The sequence below is a fragment of the Anser cygnoides genome, chromosome 2, assembly GCF_040182565.1.
Source record: "Anser cygnoides isolate HZ-2024a breed goose chromosome 2, Taihu_goose_T2T_genome, whole genome shotgun sequence".
NCBI classification, from domain to species: domain Eukaryota; kingdom Metazoa; phylum Chordata; class Aves; order Anseriformes; family Anatidae; genus Anser; species Anser cygnoides.
This window is the reverse complement of record NC_089874.1, coordinates 32,510,261-32,533,723: the sequence shown is the minus strand read 5'-3', so window position 1 is coordinate 32,533,723 and position 23,463 is coordinate 32,510,261. Positions and strand designations below refer to the sequence as shown.

The 23,463-nt window shown below is 40.0% G+C and overlaps 1 protein-coding gene across 17 annotated transcripts in view; it reads right to left on the bottom strand.

The window, feature by feature from the left end:
* The window catches only part of HDAC9 (histone deacetylase 9), a 480,254-nt gene that overhangs the window by 279,209 nt on the left and 177,582 nt on the right, over positions 1-23,463 (bottom strand). For 10 of the 17 annotated variants that reach the window (XM_048068350.2, XM_048068349.2, XM_048068348.2 and 7 more), the window contains exon 1: positions 6,183-6,369. The exons of 2 other annotated variants lie outside the window; for them this stretch is intronic. In XM_048068350.2, the coding sequence (XP_047924307.2) occupies positions 6,183-6,288 (106 nt within the window). In that variant the 5' untranslated portion in view covers positions 6,289-6,369. 5 more of the 17 variants (XM_048068353.2, XM_013171797.3, XM_013171800.3 and 2 more) reach the window with 4 other exon arrangements.

The window sequence follows — 23,463 nt, the reverse complement described above, 5'->3', positions numbered from 1 at the left end:
GGGTGCGTGGAGCTGGCACCCCGCTCCCTCCTCCAGCAGAGACGGGAGTGCTACCCCGAGGTGCCTCTTTTTTAGCCGAAGTGGAGGAGATAAAAAGGATGTTGCATCTGCTGCACGCACACGCTTGAAACAATATCCTTGCCCCTTAGCAGGCAGTTATCGTGTTGTTTTGGCAGCAGGAAGGAATCTGTGGTTTTTCTTGAATGTTGCTCTTCTTTATTTAAACTACCAGAAATAAAGCAAAAATGACAGAATGCTCTGTCTATAAATAATCATTCCGGTGTACAGTTATATTAGGAGGTAACTCAGATGGCATGATAACGCCTAACAGGCTAATCTTAGACCTGTAATGCCAGAAGATGAAAATAACTAGGCTAAGAATAACTGACCCAGAGGAGTCAGGCTGTTGAAGAGATCCACTGAACAGGGCACTTTAGATTTTCATGCATTTAACAATAATATCTGCCAGCTAGTTTCCCTAGAATATTTTGGATTGTACCCACCGTATAACAACAAAACAGTACTTGGGAAAGGTTAAAATGCAATCGCACCTGAAACCTTGCCCACCTTCTACGCCAAACCCTGAAATTACCCTGCATATACACATATGTGCAAATACACACAGGAGGAGTGAATGTTTGCAGACTAGCTAGCTCAGTGTTCTGCTTTCTCACAGCTCTTGCTTTCTCTGCAAAGACTGTGCAGAAAAAAGGGGCTGGGCAGTTGATATAGAAATAGAAGTCTGATGAAAGCTCTGGTAGTAGGAGCAGTTACAAGTGTTCCTCATATCCCAAACTAATCTTAACGAACTAAATGGCTTCTATATGCAGTTTTACACAAGGAAAGACTCGATGAAACCATGTCCCTTTGAGCACAGTGTAAACCACTACATGTAAGAAAGCTGAACAGCTAAAAAAATAAACAGCTAACGTAAAAAACTTTCACAAGTAAATGATTAAGCTCAACAGACCAAGAGAGGGGAGCTGCTGTTCCAGTGCCAGTGCTAGTGAACCTTTGTATCACATGCAAAGTTTAATGATATCAGGAAAGAAGCTCAAAGAGGTTTTAAAAACAATTGTAGAACAATTTTATTTACTTTCCAGAATTCGTAGCTTGCTATTCTTGTAACTCTTGTACTTTGAAATTCTTGTTTCAGTCCTTTTCCACAACCTATAAATATATCTGCTAATGCAAAGTAAGATTGTCAGGTAATCATCACTTGATTCTAGAAGCTGGGACTTAAGGGAAAGGGGGGGGGGGGGGGAGCAACACTACAGTATTAGAAAACACATAAAGTTGGCAACATTGGTCCGCATTCAACATTTTTCCAAGTAATGTAAAGCAGAAAAAGCAGCTTCATTCCATTTTACCACACTTTTCAAGTGAATTGATTAAAACCTTGTCCACCACCTGATGGAGTGAAGCCTACACCCCACGTCAGTACGACTGTCACTACACAAGGACAGCGGGTTGGCATTGCTCTTCTCGTTGTATTAATTAAGGCTAAGCCATGCTCTTCTACAATGATGAATTCAAATATTCAAGCTTCTATGAAGAACTAGCTCCTTTTCTGCCTCGCATATTTGAGAGGCGCTGAAAACAGTCTCTCCTGACTGCTGCTGCCTAGAACTTCCCTGAACCGAGCTGTTTCACACGCTGTTTTTTCATTACCCTGAAGAGAATCACAAAGTAAAAGATCTGCATATCCTCTGCTATTCTCACTCACTCTGAAGAGTTATTGCCTGAAATAACACACGCATAAGATTTTTTATTTTTTTTAATCCGTAAAAGTTCTCCTTACCTGATTCAAATATGCAAATATTCCAAGTTTTTCATGTCTGTCAGAGCAAGCCTTTATAGGAATTTGCTTTTTGCAATCTCTCCACAGGAACAGTTGAACAGATGAAAGTTTTGTTTGGACAGAAAAAAACAAATGGGACAACAAATATCAAAGAATATTCCCTGAAAGCAATGTAAATGCACACATACAAAGGTGTATGCATGGTCTTGCAGCCACACCACAGATACCACATATGAGATAAATTTTGTACATTTTACTGTGGGAAGACATCTAAAAAGGACCTGTCAGCCCACATATAACATGATGCATGTAGCACCAATTCTGTCACTTGTATTCAAGAGTCACAGCTGGAATTTCCTGATCAGTGCAGAGAATAAGATACTCTAACTACGTTCACTTACTACATTTGTGAAATCGCAGGTAATTTGCAAGCCTGTAGGTACACTAAGTCAATCAAATTAATCATTGCAAATCACTATATTCCCTTTAGAACAGTTTTGCTCTATATATCCCTGAGCCTGACAGGTATTATTTTCCTTACTTCACAGAAGGGGAAGCTGACGTAAGCAGGATTACGTAACTTGCTCAGGTCACCTGTCAATTCGGTGACAAGCCAAGGCTTTAAGCTCCAGATCTCCTTGAACTCTTGATTTTTTAACACTGCTGCTTTGGGCAGGAAGCAGAGCATGCCTTATCCAATAAAAGCTGAGGTGGAATTTAGGAAGGCCAGTGCAAGGGTATATGTCAAAATATGGCTAGCAAAGCAAATGTAGCAACCTTACCCTTTGGAAAAACAGCACAGTATACTTAACCACCAGAGGTTAATAATCTTGGCATTGCTTCTTAAAGTCACACAACTACAGATGCCATGGCTGGGTAGGTTGATTCCTCTTCTTCATAAAACTGAAGTCTACCTGATTAATGCAGTCCTGCGTTAGTTATTTATTTGCCACACATGAATGAATCTTCTTGCCATGAACTATGTTGCACCAAAGGCTTTTTTTCAAGGGGTATAGTTTGTTATTCATGTTGTGGTAGGATAAGAGGCCAGCTGAATGCTAGAGACCACTGTAGTATTTCACACACATGGAGGCTGAGACTTTTTGCGCAAAATAAAAGCAATAACATAGTTAAATGGTACCATCTAAATAAGAAACTTAAGACTCCAGATCTTTTTATTTTTTAATCTTGAAACTAAAATAATTGCAGTAGCAAATAAGAATGTATCAGCATCATTTTTGTAAATAACAATGAACCATACTTACTGCTGCATTTTAGAGCAACAGTACCATATGGGAGAATCTAGTTCAGCCTTCTCAAGATAGCTGAAACTGCTCTCTGCAGTAAGGTGTAGGTGTCTGCAAATTACACAGCTTCTTGAGTCAGTGCCGATCTAGATTGCTCCATTCATAATTAGACTTTTGATTGGTACCTATCCAGATCATCTCATTCATAGTATGATTTACAAGCAGGGATGGAGACAGACAGGCAAAGCAGTAATTGAGGGAATACCAGAAGAACTGCTTTCACATGACAGAAGTATTTCCTACACCTGCTATTGTCAGAAATTCCTTAGACAGTTTGCTTTGCAAATATGTATCCACTGCCCATTGAATCTGTCTTCTTTGGGGATGACTCCAGTCCACTTAAAATTAGAGTTGAGTAATACAAGCCCGTTGCATCTGGAAACTAGCAAAGCTAAAGATCCATTGAGAGCTTAAGTTGTGCTTGTTCCAGGACTTCAAGAACATTAAGGGTGCATGCTTTAACTGTTCAGGGATCTGCTCTTTTCTTAAATATGTGCAACTTTTTAATACGTGCAATGCATGTAAGTGAAGATAACTTTAAAGTAAGTTGACAAAATTAAGGTGACTGATTTTAGCTACTCCAATCACTAGAGCACGTTGTTATAGCCTGCATAATCCTTTCTCTCCTATTTGCAGCATAGACACAATACATAAAATGTTAACAGGCCTCATCCTGCAAGACCCTGAACTCAAAGGAACTGAAGGTAACTGACAGCAGCACCAGACTTTGTGGTTTCATGTGACATGAATTAAACTGCAGACTATGTACATAATATCAACTACTTGTGGTCTAGCTGTATATCTCAAAAGCCAACAGAAACACTGTAGAATATTTTGTGTTTTACAGAGTATGTATCTAAACATCTTTTACCTTGAAAACGTTCTTGACTACATTAAAAAAAAAAAAAAAAAGCTCTATTCTATTTGGTGCTACAGAGGAAAATGTATACGTTATATGGACCTAAGATAATATCAGATGAGAATCAAATGTTACATGATATTCTTGTCTCCAGTGTAGAAAAGCAGAAAAACTTACAGTAAATTACCTTCTTTTCTTGTGTTTCAAATGAGAAAATTTCTATTACTCGAGAAACATTAGTAGTTGGTTACAAGGTACCATAGTGAGCTTCAAAAAAAAAAAAAAAAAACAGGTTTTCATTTGTACACACAGGTAACTTTAACTTGACATAGTATATATAGTATTTAAAAAACAGAAGGGAGGGGGAAGTGGTCAGTCTAATCTCTGTGATCAATACAAGAGCACTGGACACCTGCTGAGCTGTTCAGGAAAAGCAATAATTCTTGAAGAATACATCAACACTGAAGTTTGCAGAACTACAACACTTTCAGAGAACATTCTGCTTTTATTCATTGTCTTTGCTAGAGTTTTCTTGATCATATTTGTAAACAATTCTTTCACCTGATTTCTGTCCTTGACAAAGAAACTGCAATCGATGTTCCAAATCTATTCTAGGAAGTTAAAGAAATAATAGCAAATTCTCTGAAAGATCCAAAAAGAAACAAACCAACCCAGCTGCTTTATAAAAGAAGAGAAAAAACACCAATCTTAAACATTACCAGTTGGAAGTCTCCATTCCCCTTAGGTACTCTCATTATTTTAACATGCACTTAATGCCTCTTCAATGTCTCATTTGCTCCTTCAGCCTGTCATTATTATGAGGTTTTATGACTTTCTGAATTGAAAAACACGAATCATAAGGTTAAGACACATCTAAATCTTTCCTAACAAGAAAGATATTGCCATTTGACACAATCTCTCACAATTTATTTTAATATCTGAAACCATAAGTCTGCTCTTCAGTTGTATGTAAGAAAGAAACACAAGTTTAAGTTCTTCTGTAAAGCAGGAAAAGAAACTGTTTTCAAAAACAAACAAACTTGGACTCAACAGGTGTACCAAAACAGGGAATACCTGAAGAGATCTGTGGTATACACTCGTATTTGTGCTTAAAAGTGGGAAGCACTGACAAGTTCTGTTAAAAAAAAAAAAAAAAGAGAGAGAGAGAGAGAGAGAAAGTGTGGATACACTAAGACTAAAGTACCTGTAAACAATTCACACTACAGTTTACTTACAGGTTCTCTATAAAGACAACTTTATGAATAACAAAGTGGGAAACCTATGACTGAAAAGACATAAAGCAACTAATATTGTACCTCAGCCCGATGAAAACAGAACTGTAACTCACAGAGTTAAAGAGAAAAGTTGCAAAAGTAACCTGAAATTTTGACTTTTTTAGACTGTCTAAAATGATGTTTCATCTGAACGGCTACAATTCTTCTGGATTAATTCATTTACAAGACACCACTTGCAGATCTCAAACACAGCTAACAAAAACTAGAAAATCAAGGGAGAGCTTCAAATACATGAAGAAATGTCCAATTTTCCATCAGAGCAGCTTTGAAATACCTTCATTAAAAATACATCCAATTTACATTTCAGTGAGTCATTACCTCTGACTACCATTGTCAGGTTCCAAAATATTTTTAAAGTAACAAAATAAGCCATGCATATGGAAGAGACTGACTTGCTTTAGCATTCTTTTTAAAGTAACCCTGTAATGAAAGCAGAAGAGGATCGATATAAAAACCTCTTTGTGTGTAAACTTGAGAAAATGAAACTCACAAAAAGACGAAATTCTGTTTACAAAATCACATATGAAGAGAATTGCCTGTGACGGGCTCTAACTGCAGCCTCCTGATACGGTCTGTCTGATGAAACCTCTCTCTGTGAATAAGCCCATACCACAAGCCCCATTTTGCAGTCACACAACAAAACAAATGGAACAAAAAAGGAAATCCCAACTATATTTCAGTTGTTAGCATTTTGTTCTTGCTGGAAAGCAGCACACTGAAGGAGACAAACTCCCACAAAAGCAGCAGCTGGTATCTAACATACCGTGGTAGAGATAATTATTTAACAACAACTTACATAAAGCCCACAAAAAGAAAGTCAGCTCTTTACAGGAGGGGTGTTTTCTTGTTGTGACGGGCTGTATTTTCTCGGTAAGCCACGGTGCAGGCAGGGGAGGCTGAGGTACTGAGCTGTCTCTTACCTGAGCTGATCATACTGTGCATTCTTTGCTGAGCCAAGAGCTGTTCGCGTCCAGAAACCCCATCTGAGGAAAAACACGATTCACTCTCGTAAATTGTCTGCAGCATATTCCAACCAGTCTGCACTTCAGCTACACGAGAGAGTCATCACTGCACTTGTACAGGGGCGTCAGGCACGACCCTCTGCCGTCCTACCTCCTCCAGCCAGGCTCGTCAGACAGCACACTTCGGTAATTAGCAATGTGTAAGCATTTGTACAAGTATCTACTAAGACAGAAAAGCCAAAATCCCCTTTACACAGCTGCGAGAGGGCAGGAAGCACACGCCGGACTGTGCACCCCTGAGTTTGAGCACTTGTGCTCTGGAAGCCAACAGCAGGTGGAAGAAGAAATGCAGAAGAAATATCTCGGTGCTTCAGGCTTTCTCGTGTGCGTGTGTACGTGTGTGTGTGTGTGTGTGTGTGCGCGGGGGGGAAGGCAGCCTCTCGCAAAGCACACCCAACGAGCACGTTTCCAGGGCCGCCGGCCCCACCGGGTTCAGCTCCAGCCACCCCAGCGCCACGAGCGCCGCGGCCCCTCGGCCGCCCCTCGGCCCGGCTGGCGGAGTTGGCCGGGGCAGTGACAACTCATTTGCATTCAAATCAACAACAGCGTGGCCCAGCGGCGGCAGAAATAGAACAATGGCTGGCCTGAGCCAAAAATAGGTCAAGCGCGGCCGGGTGATTGGAGCCTGCATTAATGCGTTTAAAAATACCACAGCAAACACAGCTGTCCAGTCTCTGTCTTTCAAACTGCAATCCTCCCTCGTCCTCAAGCGTAATTAACCCTTTCCCGCTGCCAAGCCTATTCCTGTGACAAAAAGCCAGGGCGGGTGGGCGAGCGCCCAGGCAGCAGCGCTCCTCGCCCCCCGCCCTCCCCTCGCCCAGCAGCGCTGGGCGAGAAGCAAGCAAGCAAGCAAATAAAAAAAAAAAAAGAGAAAGAAGGCCTCTGTATCGCTTCCAAAACAACGCCGGGAGCTCTCGCTCGCAGCGTGGTTTCTGCCGCGCCCACGCACAGCAAGCCCGCGGTGCTATTTTTGCTGCCCGCTCCCCGGGCTCCGCGGCCCGCGGGCGGCCGGCGGCTTGGGCAGGCCGGAGGCGCAGGCCCGTGGTGATGGGGCAGCTGGGCCGCTGCTCGCGGCTATAAGCAGCCCTTCCATATTTAGCACGCCTGGTACAGCGCTTATAGCCCGGCACCAGTTGTGGCACAGCATATTCGACATGCCTGCCTACTGTGCGGCGTGCTGAAACGTGGCTCGCGTTTATCTTCAGCGGCGTTAGGCAATTTGTACTGCGTCTCTCTCGGTTTGACGAGGCGATGTGGTTTCAGAACGGCAGCGTCTGACTGCAGATCAGAGCAAAGCACCATGCTGCTCTGTGTCCTGGCAGGCTTCATGCATGCTCTGTTAAAGTTCATTTTTCATAAAGACATTTCAAAAGTTGCATAGCTTATTTGCTGGTTAATACACCCTCATGCAGGTATGGAAGGTTTCAGTTCACTGTTACCAGTGATACTTTACCTCCCTGGCATCCTGCTCTGTGATATGCTGTTTGCTACACAGGTGACCAACGCCTGTCACTACCTACCCATACAACTCCCGCACCCTGGCCACACACATGCCAAAATTCTGAGTCCCCTTCCCTGTCCTGGCCCTGGGGAGCTGACAGTGGCAACAGGAACGAGACTACTCACTGGGATCAGGAAGCCATTGCAAAGGTTGTCTCAGAGACTTATAGAGATCCACCAAATCCTGAACTACCCCAAGCACCTGTGCTAGAAGATGCAGGGATACTGCATAACACTTGAAGCTCAGTTCTGTCTTTTGGCCAAGAATTGGCTGTCTGCTGCTCAACTAACACAACAGATTGCAGTCAAGGGCAATATATATATATTTTTAACTTGTCACAATTCTGCTATCAAAGATTCTCAATAGTAAGGTACTGTGACATCACTATATGACATTTGGAGATGTACGGCATCTGGGAGGTGCGCAGCTCATCTTCTCCCTTCATCCCAAACCTTTTCTTTCTCCATGTGCCAAACGATCTAGATCTGCTGAGGGCTGGGATCTGTTCCTTGGACAGATGGAGACTGCAGCAGCTGACAATGGGATTTTCCCTGTGGGATCCTTCAGTTGGTACCTAGCACTGCTCAACACCCCCCTCTCCTCATCTTTCCTCTTCACCCAGCTTACTACATACACAAGCGAACTTTCCTTTCCTTTACCACACTGTAAAGAGGAAGAGCACTGCCATACAAAAGGCAAAGAGGAGAGGAGTACTTCTGTGGAAGCAGGAAAGCTCTGCAGACAGCATAAACCCGGCTCTGCAAAGGGGCACTGACACAGGTAGGATGCTACAGTGCAAGCCAGAGGATGAGCAGCACACGTATCAGGTCATATTGACAGCTGGCAACTTGGTATCACGAACACTTAAAGTAATACTCGTAGCACTCTCAGGGCCAGTGCTAGAAAGTTATCTGGGATTCAGACTACTCAGTAACTGATGATTCCAGTTGTCCCCAGAAGGGCTGGGTCTCTCTGCTTCATCCATGGTGCCCCAGGGGTTCCAGGTCCTGGTGGCTGCTCCCACAGAGCTCCAGGAGACCTGCTTAGACCCCTGCAACCCCATTTATGCTGGAGCCATTTCAGCCTCTAACAATGTTAGGAAGTGGATAATCTGAACTGAGAAGGCTGAAAAAGCAAATGTTCTTTTATATCTTGAGAAAAAAAAAAAATCAAAATGTTTTCTGGGAAATACAAGACACTTGCATAGTGCAGGGCAGAAGATGTCTAACAAGGGTGCAGGGGGAATCACCAGCAGAAACAGCAATCTTCCCTAACACAGAAGAAGCTTTTTATAGACAGAAGTAAATAAAAAAAAATGGAATTGCTTATGCCCTTGAGCCAACAAGAACATGACCCTGTTTAGTGATTCAATGCCTCAGAATAATCGAGTCTCGTATTACAGGGAAACACTGCAGGAATAAGTTAAAAACAGGTCATAACACAGAAAATTCTGGAGTGTGGGATCCTGGTATTAGGTACCCATATGTGTTTTTAAGTCCTTGTATATGTGTCTGCATTTTTTAAGACAGCATTCACAGCTCTGAATGATTTCAAATATTTCAGTGACTAAAAAAAAAAAAAAAAAAGGCAAACTATTTTCAAGAGTAGAAAATGTACATTCAGATGCTTATCTGCAAGCATTCTTAATTTTGGCATATGTATTTTAAAACAACAGAAAAATTATGCTGTTAGCTAATTCACAGACCATAATGACTACTGCATCATGTTTTATATTTGAGATTACATATAAAAATATATATATCTAAATATTTTACTTATGACATCAGTCACCCCAAAGGTAGGGCATTTACAGTTCTTCCAACTTGGGATCTTATGGGCCTTCCTCAGAAAATCACTTTGGTACATGCTTAGCTTTAAAAGACTTGCATAAATCCATGCCTTTTCAACATAATATTTAAGCACATGCTTAAATTCTATGGATTGCAATAGAATTTAAACATGTAGTTAAACGCTTTGCTGAGTCAGCCCAGTCCCTAACTGTATGATCGTATGGTTTTAAATAGCTCCTTTAGAGTCCCACAGGGGAAGCAGAAAGGGTTCATGCCTGGAAAAAACCTGGGTTTTATTTTTTGAAGCTATGCATGTTATAAGGTGGCATTTTCATACAGGAACATGAGTTTTTTTGTTCCTTGTTTTTTCAAACACATTTCCTAAACTTGGAGAACTTTAATGACACTAGAGGTAAGAGTAAACTGTTGAAATGATTTAGCACTGCTGAGGTGACTCTAAATGCAATCAGCAACTTTATGGAAAATGTAAGGCATATTAGTAGCACTAAGATCTCATTACAGGGGGTTCACAATGTGTTTCTCTTGTTTTCCTTCTGAGTTGCTAAAAACAAATAAATATAAGGAAATTAAACTGGGAAACAGCATTACTGAAACATTAAGACTGAGAAATTAAGTGCCCAAATTAGAAAGAGCTAAGATTTCTACTGCATTATTAACTCAGCACCATAATAATTAAGTAGCACTTTTCTGTTCCTACTTTCCTTGTTCAGTGCAAACAATATATTACTGTTTGTTTTTAGCATATCCCATTTATCACTCATGTTCTTCTGAAGCTTAGCCTTCATTAATATTAATACTGTACTTTCAACTTTGGCAGTTTTCTTACCTGTAAATGAATTCTTACATAGACTCTTCTGCCAGATTGCTTCATTGTATCATATAAATATTACATACAAATCAAATAAAAGGATGCTATTGAGTTTTTAGTTAAATGCTTAAGTTAGGATGCTGCAAGTCTTACAGGTGTCCCATACAACCTTCCTCCAGTCACTTTTTCATCAGGCCAGCATTCTGCGAAAAAGCATCAAGTAATACCATGCACCAATTTGAAACCAGTGCATAAACTAGTGGGAGCTAAATTAAGTTTGTGTAGGTAATATTAAATCTGGACTGCTACAGTACTGAAGTTTTGGGTTCTAATCTCTGCAACCAAAACAGCTCCTAACTATGTTTTGTACATCTAATTACCAGGATAAAAATAAAAATAAAAAACGACCTATTGTAAAGAACAGATGCTTCTGCAGCCACAGTTCATTAGGTATCATAAGTACCATGTGAAACCCAAGCATCCAGCGTAAATTACTACAGCTTATGCTAGAGGATTAACTAGGTTAACGAACAGCAGAAGACTATTACCACAGAGCAGCAGATGGTTTGGGAGCAGAAAGAAACCAGGGGAGATGCTCAAGCACTCTGGGTTTGCTCCCTCCTGGACCACATTCCAGGCCCTGGGGGAGTAAAGATGGATGGCTCAATCCATGTGCTCTGGGTGGAAAGATGTAGTAGTGCAGGGCCATCTCCGCTTAGTTTTGTGTGCAGCAGCTTTTTGGCATTGCCTGTGCAGGGACACGTGCTGCTTTTTCTTCGCAGTACCCTGAAGCCACGTGATGGGCATTTTTCAACTGAGGAGAAAACTCTGGTTCTAAACACGTTTAAGCTCAATTGAAGCTTCAAAGGAATTTCCTGGGACAAAGAAAAGCATATCAATAGCTTCAGGGGATTTTGTGACAAACAATGGGAGGATAAAACTTCACAAAGTTTCGAGGATAAGAGTGCTGCACTAGGTAAATGAATGGGTCTCTATCTTCGCTTTATATGACAATACAGAGAGCTGCTCAGCTTTCTCATGTAAATGAGCTAAGGGCTTTTGGAACTAGCTCTCCTGGCTGCTGATTACTTACCACTTCGTTCTCCTCTGAAAATATGCCTTTCCGTTCACATAAATAAGTCTCCTGAAAATTAAGTCCTAGATTCAGGACAAGACCTCAGCAACACGTGCCTGATTATAAGCACAAGGCTAAAGTTAGGCACATGCTTAAGTGCTTCATAAATTCAAGGGTACTTTCCTGCACCAAAAAGCTCAAATAATTTAACATACACAGACAGAGATCAAGTAAACAAATAACATTTAGGATAGGAAATGCAGACACAGTTCAATTATTCTACTGACGCAGTTATTTAACGGGTTGGAACTAAAATCTAACTCTTTTGCAACAAGGCTGAGGTATATTGCATATAAGCAATACAAGCCCCATAGCCAAAAGCAATGTCAGGTATTGACAAATAAACGCCTCAGACCAACAAAGCACTTTGTCTCTTCTATGCCATAAATGAAGCAAGCAGAGCCACGAGCAATAAGAGATTTACCAAGTCTTCCATGTTTACATCCAGCTTTCTTAGACAGACATGTGTGCGTACATGCACTGAGGCTGGCACGTCTAGCTGCTCTAGACACACCTGGATGGACACACATAAAGCAGCCCTGGAGCACACAGCCTATGACAGCCTGCAATACATTCAGCCTACCTCAGGCATTTCTAGCTTGTTGCACACACACTGAGCAAATAATCTGTGCCTCCACTGAGCATTTTGCACAGGTCAGCTCAACAAACCTGGACACTGAGAATAACTCCTGGACAACAGGCTGAATTTCCCATGGCTGGAGAACCAAGATGAACAACATCTCCATCTCATAATATATGCATGGATGTAAGTGCTTTTTTGGTTTCAAGCCAAGAAACGTAGGCCATACTTACTGCCCAGAGAACTGTACTGTGAAAACCAATGGCTATGCAAAGGATTTAGGATCACAGCAGAGGACAGCCAACTGAATATGACCTCCTAGCACTACACCGTGACCAAAAAGGCTAATAAAATCCATGGATATACAAAGTAGGCCATATTGAGTAACAGCATTGAGGTGATAAGCATATACCAAAGAGAATATTTTTGGGATACTGTAACTTGTTCCAGTACAGGTACTGAAAAAAGACTGCTGAAAATTTGAGGATGGATAGATACACTACAAGAATAAGATAGGTTTATAAAACCATTGGAAATCAGAAACTCTAAGATACTAAGTCCAGTGGTGGAGTAAAATGTTCTTTATTTTACGAAACAAGGGTTTTATGAAAATCTACCAATTAGAAAAATTCAAGCCAGGAGTGGACACACATTTTAAACATATGTTTTACCACTGCAGCAGCTTTCACATGAGCTTTGTATCAATAGTGGCCACAGCTCTGGAAAGAAAGCCTTAACACCTCTGTAAAGGAAAGTTTAGGTAGGTTTTGCTGTAGAATTCCAACTTTTATAGATCAGAACTGGTGATCATGGGCGTACCTACCAAGAGTAAGTATGAATTATTGCTTAAGTGATAGGAATAACAAGAACTACATAGAATATTTTTTACCTACATCAGGATGTTTTCTTCTTTTAAATCTCACTCTCTTGAAAAGCAGAGGCATGTTCTTAAAAAAAAAAAAATCCCAAATACTTCTCTTCCTATAAAATTTGATGATTTTTACAAGAGTAGCACAATGGAGCTCCTTGTAAACATTTTGAAACAACAATGTGTCTGAAGAATAAAAAAGCATTTTCTTTGTTTTGGTATTCAAAGCTGCCTTTTAAATTGCATAATGAAATCTCAAAACAAGGGTCTTCCACATCCAGGCTAGGATTCACTGAGGGACAAGGTGGCTTTTACATAACGTGCTACAACCATACCATGAAGCTACCTATGTAGCTGGGACAACAATTTCTCTGTTAAATTTTGAAGCAAGTCAGAGTGAGTTTTTGTTAAATATCAAACAATTTACGTAGTTAGAGAACTGAAGCTGCAAATCACTGGAAGCTTAGCCTAGAAAAAAAATATTTTACATAAAATACCAAAAAGGCCCTTTGCTGTGGAGCAGGTCTGAGATACCAGGCTGGGCTGCTCAGATCTCGTTCCCCTCCCAGCTCATCCACCCTTCACCTGGCAGCACTGAAGCACATGAAGATGCAGTGTTACAGGCACAAACATGCCTCTGAGAGCTGTAACAAACTGACTGCTTCTGTGCTATGAAAAGGTCACATCACATACCGGTCAATAACATTGTTATGAAACCACATGCAACCCTTCTGGGTAGTTGGACCAGGGCAGAAGCTAAGCCCAGTTCTGGATCCAGTTTTCATCTAACCTCCTTCCTCATCATGAATTCTGATTAGGAACAGACCTGCAGTGTATACTTTACCAAAATGTTATTGATAGGCCTGCTTAGGAGTTGTTCTTACTGTCCCAGTGAATTTAGGGCAATGCAAAAAGGATGAAACTGTGACTTCACTGGGTGAACTGCAGTTGTTTTGCCTCACTTCAACAGAACCAATATTTTTCCCGAGGAGCAATATGATCTTAATTCTTCTTGTGAAATCAAGAAATGTATGGGACACAAAACAGAAAATAAATCAAAATATAATTGAAAGCAAGATTTCATCATTTTTTAAGGAAAAATACCCCACATTTCAACTAAATATAACCTCTTCCTCCAACTACGCAAAGCCCTTTGAAAATCTTAATGCAGCTACTTACAATAACTGAAGATACCTTCATAATATCCCATGGTACTGCCAAAGCATGTCACAAGCCTGATTATCTTTCTGATTTTTGTAAATACACATAATCCAACTGGTTGTTCCTAAGGCCAAAATCAGCCCCAAGAAGGCTTTTATACATACTTTGAGTTCATTTATCCAAACAACACAATCTAAAATCTGCCGGGCAGTCTGTCCCAGAGAGGGGCCAACGCAAGGCCCTCACCTGCCCCTCTCTGGCCCCAGGCTGGGAGCAAGAAGCAAGTGCTTATGCTCTCTAGGACAAAGGGACGAGGCTGCTTCCAAGTCCCAATTTCCTTGAAAAGCGAACTGTTCACAAAAACTGCCGAATTGATCGGAGCCTCAGAGCACTATGCAATGGCTAAAAAAAGCACTGGGCAGAACTAATTATTTCCAGTGAAGGCATGGGGTATCTGGAATAACATATATTGAATCCACGTTCAGACAACACTCTCATTCTAATCAACTCTGATCAGGTGTACTTGCAAGAGCCTGGGGAGGTGCAGCTCCTATATTTCACTTCAATCCAAACAGCTTCTGGGAAAGGGCAGTCCAAAAATGAATGAATTAATAAAAAATAGCTTGCAAAAGCTGAAAGCTGAATGCCACAAGCAGCGATTGCAGACTATTCGAGAGGAGCTTAAGCTTCTGAGTGGTCAAAATGTAGAATCAAACTTGGACTCGTGGCCTTTCTAAAAATAGCACAGTTTTATGAAAGTTATTTACACAGCACTGCATTTTCTGTCGGTTGGTACTCAAGAGAACAGGACAGCAGGACATTTGATAATGGCAGGAAAAAAAACACAACACTTTTCAATCAACTAATCAGAGATTTTAAACTCTCACACAAGTCAGGGCTCATGTAAGAGATCAGTCATAGGTGAGCTGGCCCATCCGTGCCATGTCTGCAGTTCGTTTCTAGCCCCTTGTTAAAGCAGCTGAAGGAAGTAAACTGCTAAGGACGTTTCCTTGAGATGTGTACTATGTTTTTTCATTTTTAATCTGGAGTTAATGCAATTAAAGTGTTATCATTAGTCTATGAAAAATGGAGTATGTTTTCAGCAGCCTTCAAAAGGCTGTTGTAAACAGGGTGACAGTTGTGGCTATAAGTAACCAGAGACAAAAGCTAGACTTTTCAAGGTAGCATGCATCACTTGTGGACTATGCCCAGAGGAAAAACAAAACAAAATGAAAACAATACCTAGCTTTCCTAGTGTATCTTTAGCCTTAATAGTGTTCTCCAGCTCCTCTCCTTACCTCTGGCAGAATTCCAGTGAAAAACAAAAGCTAGGAAAATGGAGGACAAAAACTTGGACATCTAAAAGTGCACACACAGTTTGCAAATATTTTATTTGCCATAAGGAATATTTCTATGTCTCGGAAGATAAAAGAAAACAACTAAAGATATTAGCCTGGTTTTATGTAATCTGATAAATGACTGCAGCAAATTTGGGCACCACCTTAACCAAAAATAGATATACTGTAATAATAAGGCTGGCAAAAAAAAAAAAAAGGTAAATTGCAAGTGTGATGAAACTGGCTTAAGTTTGGTCAAACTTTATTTTTCCTTTTTTAATTGCCAGTAAGAATGCTTCTAAAAATATCATGCTTTTGCTTTACAATATTAATTTGTTTGCTATTCTGAACAAATGCCTTTCTATATTTTTGGGCTATACATTAATCTTACATTTAAGAAATAATTTATTTGAAGTGATACAGAAGAGAGTTTTATTTTGACAGCTTCAAAGAAAATGCTACTGTAAGCTATATAATCACAGCATTCTCTTTCAATCAGCATTTACAGGTGTACAAAGTATATTTTTCTCAACAGGCCTTCAATGTATAAATCTTGTGTGGGGTTATAAAAATATAAACAGATAAAGAATACACTTTAAGCCATTGGTATCACACACTGCAGCTCAAATACTAAAGTGAACGTACACTGACACAAACAGAAGATTAAAGCTGAAAGGTATATAAGCAAATGTCAAGCTTAAAACATGTGATGATAAAGTATTTTATCAACTTGGGACCTAAGTCGTTACATTCACTTTTGCTCATTTAGTGTCCTCTCAGCTGCAGCAGAAAGCCTCCAGCAATTCAGACAGGCAGTATGTTATTCTGAGACCCATCAGAAAATGAATGAGTTGGGGAGTTGAGCAACTAACTATATTTGCAAAGGGAAATCTCCAAGGCATACCTACCAACAAGAACTACTCTAGGATGGTTGCCAACAGAAATATTTCATCCGTCAGTCTTTTACAGTACTGTGGCTTCCATCTATTTTTTTTTTTTTTTTGCCAAGTTATTTAGCCCTGCAGACAGCAGCAACCAACAAGTTTGGTAACTGCCTTCATTTCTCAAGCTCTTTTTGTAGCACTCAGCTGTTTTGTGATACTCCGCCTTCTGATCCAAAGATCTTGAGCTTGGCACAGGATGCTAAGGGGTTTTTAGGTGTCTTGTTGTGGTGGGAGGAATGAAAGAAGGTATAGTACAGAGGTGGTCAGTAGACCCTTGGTAGCTACTAATACCCCCCACACAGTGACCTGCAGCTTTGCAGGGCTGGACTGAATGATCATGGTGCAGTGCAGGAATCAGAAGGGCTGCCATTTCTCCAGCACACATGCTCTTATTTAGGACATGTGTGCCATTAAATCCATCAAGGGAAAGACTAAACCAAACCTGCTCCTGCAGTCTCAGTACACTGCTGATCATTCGAAGGATGATGTTTGCCTGGATGGAACAGGGGTTTCATTGGTGACACCATATTAAGGACTTCCCTACGTGCTCCTGCTCCACTCCTCTCCTTGTCCGGCACGGCAAGGTTTCACTTTGATTTACTCGCTCATTCTAAAAGAAACCAGATCGGTTTTCCAATGCAGCCTCAAACCCACAAGCAATAAAAGCAAGATCCCAAAGGTACTAGCAAGAAAAGCAAGATCTCTTTATCGTCACCAGTTCATCCATCTCATCAAGCCACAAGTACAGTAACAGTAGTTCAAAGTATTTCCGACAGGGCTACACTGTCCCGGAGCTCTATTCACAAGTGGCATGACAGGCATTTAAGAGGATTTGCATCTTAAAGAGAGAGATAACTCACAGACCGTCTATGCTTACAAGCAAATATATATGATCAACATAACTGACTACCCAAACTCACCATCATTTAAAGGCAGGCACAAAGTCAACAGAAGATGTATTTTGAACACTATGGGAAAAAAAAGCCATAAAGGTTTAAAAAAACTGCAAGTTTCTAACATTTTATTTATATAAAGCTCTATATTTATATAAAGATCTATATTACATTATTTTGTAAATAAAGGTCTCCTTTGTCTTGTAGTAAAGGTCTCCTTTGAAAAGAACAGGGTTCTTCAATTAATTTCTACATAGTACAAACTTTCCACTTTCTGGTCATGTAGAATATGGAATATCAGGTTCAGTAACACAAACATGTGCGTTTGCTCATGCCTTTACTTTTCCTAAGTTTTCAGACTAAATTTAGGCTAACTTAAGGCTCAGTCTTGACTCCCCAGTCCAGCCAACAGACTGTTTCCTCCACATCTTTCAACGTGCACATGCAAATCTCCCCCGCCAGTTCGTAATTTTCCTGTCCTAGAGAAGGCAGCAATCAGAGCGTACCATTGTGATCGAGAGGACAAAGAGATATTCCAGACTGTGCTGGCGTCATCGGAAAGGCTGATAAATAATCCATATCACTTGGCCACCCTGTTTGCTAACTATCTTTATCATCTGTGCAAGAGAAAGATGATGAACAATAATACTTATTATATGTTATTCTGCTTGACACCCAGACTTGAAGTGAACTGATTTTTCCCATCTTTACATTTAATAAATCAGTTCTCAGATATTAATTTTGGATACAAGATATGATAATATTCTATCAAATCAGAAAGAAGATTGAACCCTTGTTGTGTTTGAAAGCATGGTGTCATTGCATGGTTTCACACAAAATAAAACAAACCAGCCTGAACACATCTCGTGCTGTTCATCATCACATGGAGCCAATAATCTATTTCTGACTAGCATGGACCATATTTGTTTCCATATTTGACAAGTTAACATTAGTCTCTTTACCTGAAGCAATGTAATTCTTCACTGGCAGAAAGTGAGATCTGCATCAGTCTTCATATGGCAGTACTGAGAAGGAAATTTGCATTTAATTTGCATACAGAAAGGAAACACTCACTAAATACATACCATACCCTAGTGATTTTTTTCATTTGATTTGAGATTCTAGACACTTTGGTGTTCCTGGTCCCCATCTGTCAACTGGGAACAAAGAGCAGTGCATTTTGCAATACTACCTGGAGGACAAGCACTTTAAGGGTGCTCAAACATTGCAGAAGCAGAGAACATACCCATTCTTTAGGCCAAAGTATTTCTGCCAAAATCCTTCTATAGCACCCTGTCAATTAGGAACTGGAAAACTGCTTTTTTCCACAGGGAACTGGCAAGGCTCTGTTTACGTCCTATGACTGACAATGCTTTTTAAAGCCTGTGTTTTTTCAGATAGCTGATTATTACCATAATAAAAATGCATGTGATTTCCCAAAACCACAAGAGGAGCTGTTTTTTCCTCAAAAGTTAGAGACAAACAGGCTCATGCTTTCTTTCATACTAAAAAAGCTTTTTGTTTTTATCTATTTTGTTAACCTGCCCTTCTCTTCAGAAGATTTGAAGTGGTTCTGTAAACAGAACACTTCAACTTGCAAAAATTCATGGCTAAAGAAAGAAGTTTCTGCTGCCTCTCTAGGTTCTCAGGTTTACAACCTGGAGATATTTCCATTCACAAAGAGAAACAAGACAGCTTAGCAGGTTGTGGCAAGCCGTCTCACTGATGTACATAACAAATGCCTGATGTGAAAGATAAAATGTTTAATTTAGCTCAAAATAAGAGCTTTAAAAACAAACAAAAACATTTGGACAAACATTTCTGTCTTTGAATCTGTTGTACATAGACAAATTACTGAGATCATCTGAAGGACTTTTTTCTCCATTCAGCTGAAGCTGTGCTCACACACACCTGCTCTGTTTGCTTCGTATCCAGCACAGAGCTGGCACAGTCAGTTCGTTTGCGTCCTATTTTTGGCACGAGGATATTTGAACAATGATTGACCAGGATAAGCTGCCTCTGCTCTACTAACCATTAAACTAGCCAGTCCTCTTTGTACCCTTCCCATGGTTTTGAAAACCTAGGAGTAAATATTTCTGTCGGACTTGCCTTTTTAAATGGATGTGAAAAACTGTTTTGTTGCTGGCCCATCTTTATAAATGTAATCCGTTCCTTCTGTGTTTACTACTCCCACCACAAAAAGATGGCGTTTTCCAAGAGAAAATTAGTAACTGATGACCTTTTTTCCTACGTCTTTCTTGCCATTATTCTTTCTTTAATTAGTGCAGATGCACGACTGTCCCGCACTCCTCTTTTAATCCCATCTTTCATTCAGTACTGAAATACTGACTCCCTCCATGCTTCACTTACTAAAATCTCAGACAAAACACACCATTGAGGTTTCCCCATGCTATTCATATCAGATTGATCAGATTCCGATCAAAAGATCAGAAAATCACTGACACAACAAGGCAATGCTGTTCTTTTCTTCCACATCTCAATGTGTACAGAAATTACACAGACATACATAGTACTTCCACCCAGGCTGAGAAAATGATTTGGAAGAGCCTTCTTTGCTGTGCTGATTTACATCTAGTTCCCCCCTCCGCCAGAAAAACGAAGAGGCTAGGGCTCTTTGCTGTAATTGTTTTGCCACTGCGACTGCTACCACCTCCGTGCTACTTTCCTCTCCTGGAGTCCCTGAGGCAGACTCCCTGCCTGCCTGCTCCTGCAACAAAAGCTCTTCCAGTGACCTGTTACCAGTTAAGAAAACACCCCGCAATCATTAGAAGTCATATTTATTCCAAACCCATTAATTCAGACTTCATTTCACAGGGTTTTAACTGCCATAATCGCAGCGTGCTGAACTCAAAAAGCAAATGCAAAGCACTCCTCAAAGAACAGCTAACGTCAACTGTTTATCAGGTCTCCCATTCTTTCCGAGCATAAATAAATGTCTCTCTTTTACTGTTTTCTGTCTTGTATTTGCTTTCTATACTTTTTATAAAGAGCTCTGCACAATCTCTCCTCCCAGAAGCTTCTGATCACTAATTCTCTGTTTTAATCTTCTTCTGTCTATATTTATCACTATATTTCATGACTTAGTCTGTTACTCTTTGATCCTGTAATACACATCATACCCTGCAATTTCTTTATTCCTCTTATTCACAGCCTGAACATTCTCCATCAAATACAATTCAAAACGTGTTCCTTACCAGTTATTTTCTTATTGTACTTGCAGACTTTCATCTTTCCTTAGTCCAAAGGGATGCTTCAGAATTGTTTTCTCAGCTACTAAAATTCTTCCTTTCAGTTCCAATATTCAAAGAGAACTTCAATCACAGCCACTTTTGCCATGTCTCATTCCATTTTTTGGAGAGGACAATGGTGGTTACAAGCATTCTTAAATCATCTCAACAACATCATGCTTTAAATTTTGTTGCTGCTAACATCGTGTCTCTTACCTCCAAAAGTTTCCAGCTTTTTATATGCTAATGAAAGGGGAAAGACCTTTCCTGTTTTGCCAGCTATTCAAACAACAGAGACAACTCTTGCTTCAACCTTTTTATTTTATAAATTGATGCAATACCAGTGAATAGGCAACAGAAAGAGGAAGCATCCAAAAAGCATCATTTTCCGATGATTATGAAGACTCAGCATTTCAACACTGATAAAAAGGCACTGACAACATACTGTGAGCCTTGTATACTTAAAATTCATCATTTGCAATCATCTCTCCAGAGCCAGTTTTATCCTTTGTTGTACAGAAAGCAGAGAGGTACGAAGCCCTATTTTTGGCCAACATGAAACAAAGATATGTTTTTTATTCCATGAGAGAAAACACTGTTTTCCCACAGTGCAACATAAAGGGAGTTGCATCCTGAATAGAAAAGGAGGAGGAGTGGGGAGGTGGTGGCAGAAGACGGATAGTAACTATGGAACTTGGAAGCCTGCTAGAAAAACAAACACAGAAAAATGGCAGTTTGGGAAAAACCACATTGTTTATCAGTCTGAGACTGACCAACATACAATGACTTAAAAGCATATGATCAACCTCACCAAACAGGATGAGCTTGCAAAGCATACAGCAAAGCTTTGTGAATACATCTAGGATCTATTTAAAAAAAATAATACAGAGAGATGGCCAAATTTCCAGTATTTCTTCAGCTTTCTATGGATACTTTTCTACCTTAAAACATGATCAAGGCAACCAAGGCAGTAACACTGCTCATGGAGCCAATTCAGCACATCTCTGGGCTATCGCCAGGCCAGTGTCAGCAAATTCACCACCACCCTTCCACTATTTCTCCTTTGCCCCTCAGCCTGCACACCATACTGTACAGACCCCATGCACTTCAGTCATGTTCTTCCTGCTTTGACACTCTTACGTGCTAAAAGTGGTCTACTAAATCCTCACATTTTCATTTCCAATGTCTGTTCACTTGGGGAATGTGTCATATTCCCCATTTTAAGGAACAATGAACATGGATGGTGCTACAGAAACAAGGAAACCATTCTGAAGCATCTAACAGACTTGCTTGGGCTTACGTTCATATAGGATTGAACCGATCTCACAAAATTCATCATCTAAGTCTCTGCAAGAATGGCACCTGTCCTCCTTTATTAGCTGAACATTGATAACCATCAAGCATTATGCCAAACAGTAGAAAGCTAAGCTACTCAAAAGGAAGATATAACAGCAGCACAGAATTTTTTTAAAAAGCTCACATCAGTGACTCAGTTTGTTTTCATGATGGAACAAACTTTCTAGAAGCAACAATAACACAAGTGAGGTCTGTCATTCTACCAAGACATTCTACCCCCAGTGTTTACAGGTGCTTTATACCAATTAAGCAAAAAATAGAAAAGAAATTACTAGGTTATATTAAAAGAAAAGCTTAAAATAACCACTGTGAGCTAATGTTAGAGGCATGCAACGAACTAGGTTAGGTCACACCTACAACATATTATTGCCTTCGGCTCTGACATGTCCTTTACGAGTTCTACAAACACAGTGGTAGAGCTGTGGAGAAGAGCATCAGCAGTAAATCTCGCATCAAGCCAGCCATTTCTTTTCTCCCTCCTTGTTTTCCATATTTGATAAACATTAAAAAAATACTATATCAATTTTCTACTCCATCCTTATTTAAAGAAAATTTTGACACTACAGTTGCAGAAGTTCTTGGATTGATATTTTCTTACTTATGTGAATAAGAAGTCAGGATTCCAGCAAAGTCATCCCACCACCTCTGTTGCTTTTATATTAAACACATGACTAAAGATACAACTGCTGTCCTAACCCCTTCCTCACAAACATGGTCACATCATGTCATAAAAGATGGTGTCACGCCTAAAATTAGAAGCAAATCTCAGCTGTGATGATTTTAACACTGAGCCTAACCTTGAGAAATGCTGAGTGCCTTCCAAGAGGTACAGGAAAATGGATTCAAGGGTTCTCAGCAGCATACAGATTTTGATCGCTGAATAGCAAATCAAAAGACAACAGTAAAATGAGAAAAAAGAGAGAGAGAGAAATAGAGAGGGATTTAGAATAGGTACTTCAGGAAAACAGAGTGCTACGATTACTGATATCCATTTATATATAATACTTGGGGATTGTTTTTATGAAGACTAACATGCTCTTTAATTTTTAAGGTTCAGTTCAAAATCTAAGCTAGTGGCTGACAGGACCAAACCTGCTCAAATTATTGTAAGCCCTGCAGGTCTGTGGGCCATTTGACCAACAGAAAAAATAATGACATTGCATATTATAGATAAGTCTTAAATGACCCTACTTTAGTGCATCATTTGACAGGCTCAATGGAATCACTAGCTATTTCTGAATTACACCAGAGCACAGAAGTGTGGAAAAAAATGACATTAGAACATGCAAAACTAACAAAGCCAAAACTATGAAGCTAACAAGATGCCTACCAGTTCCTGCTACTTTGCAATTCACCAAATGACACTTCACATTCTTTTCTTTGTCGTCTTGTCTCTTCGTTGTCTTTCCACTTCAAGTGCAAACTTTCTGCACAACTCAGTAACTAAATCCATCTGTAAATTACTCAGTACGGTCAGTATAGCAGATTAAAAATGATTATAATCATTTATAGCAATGATGTAATGAATCGAGAAAGA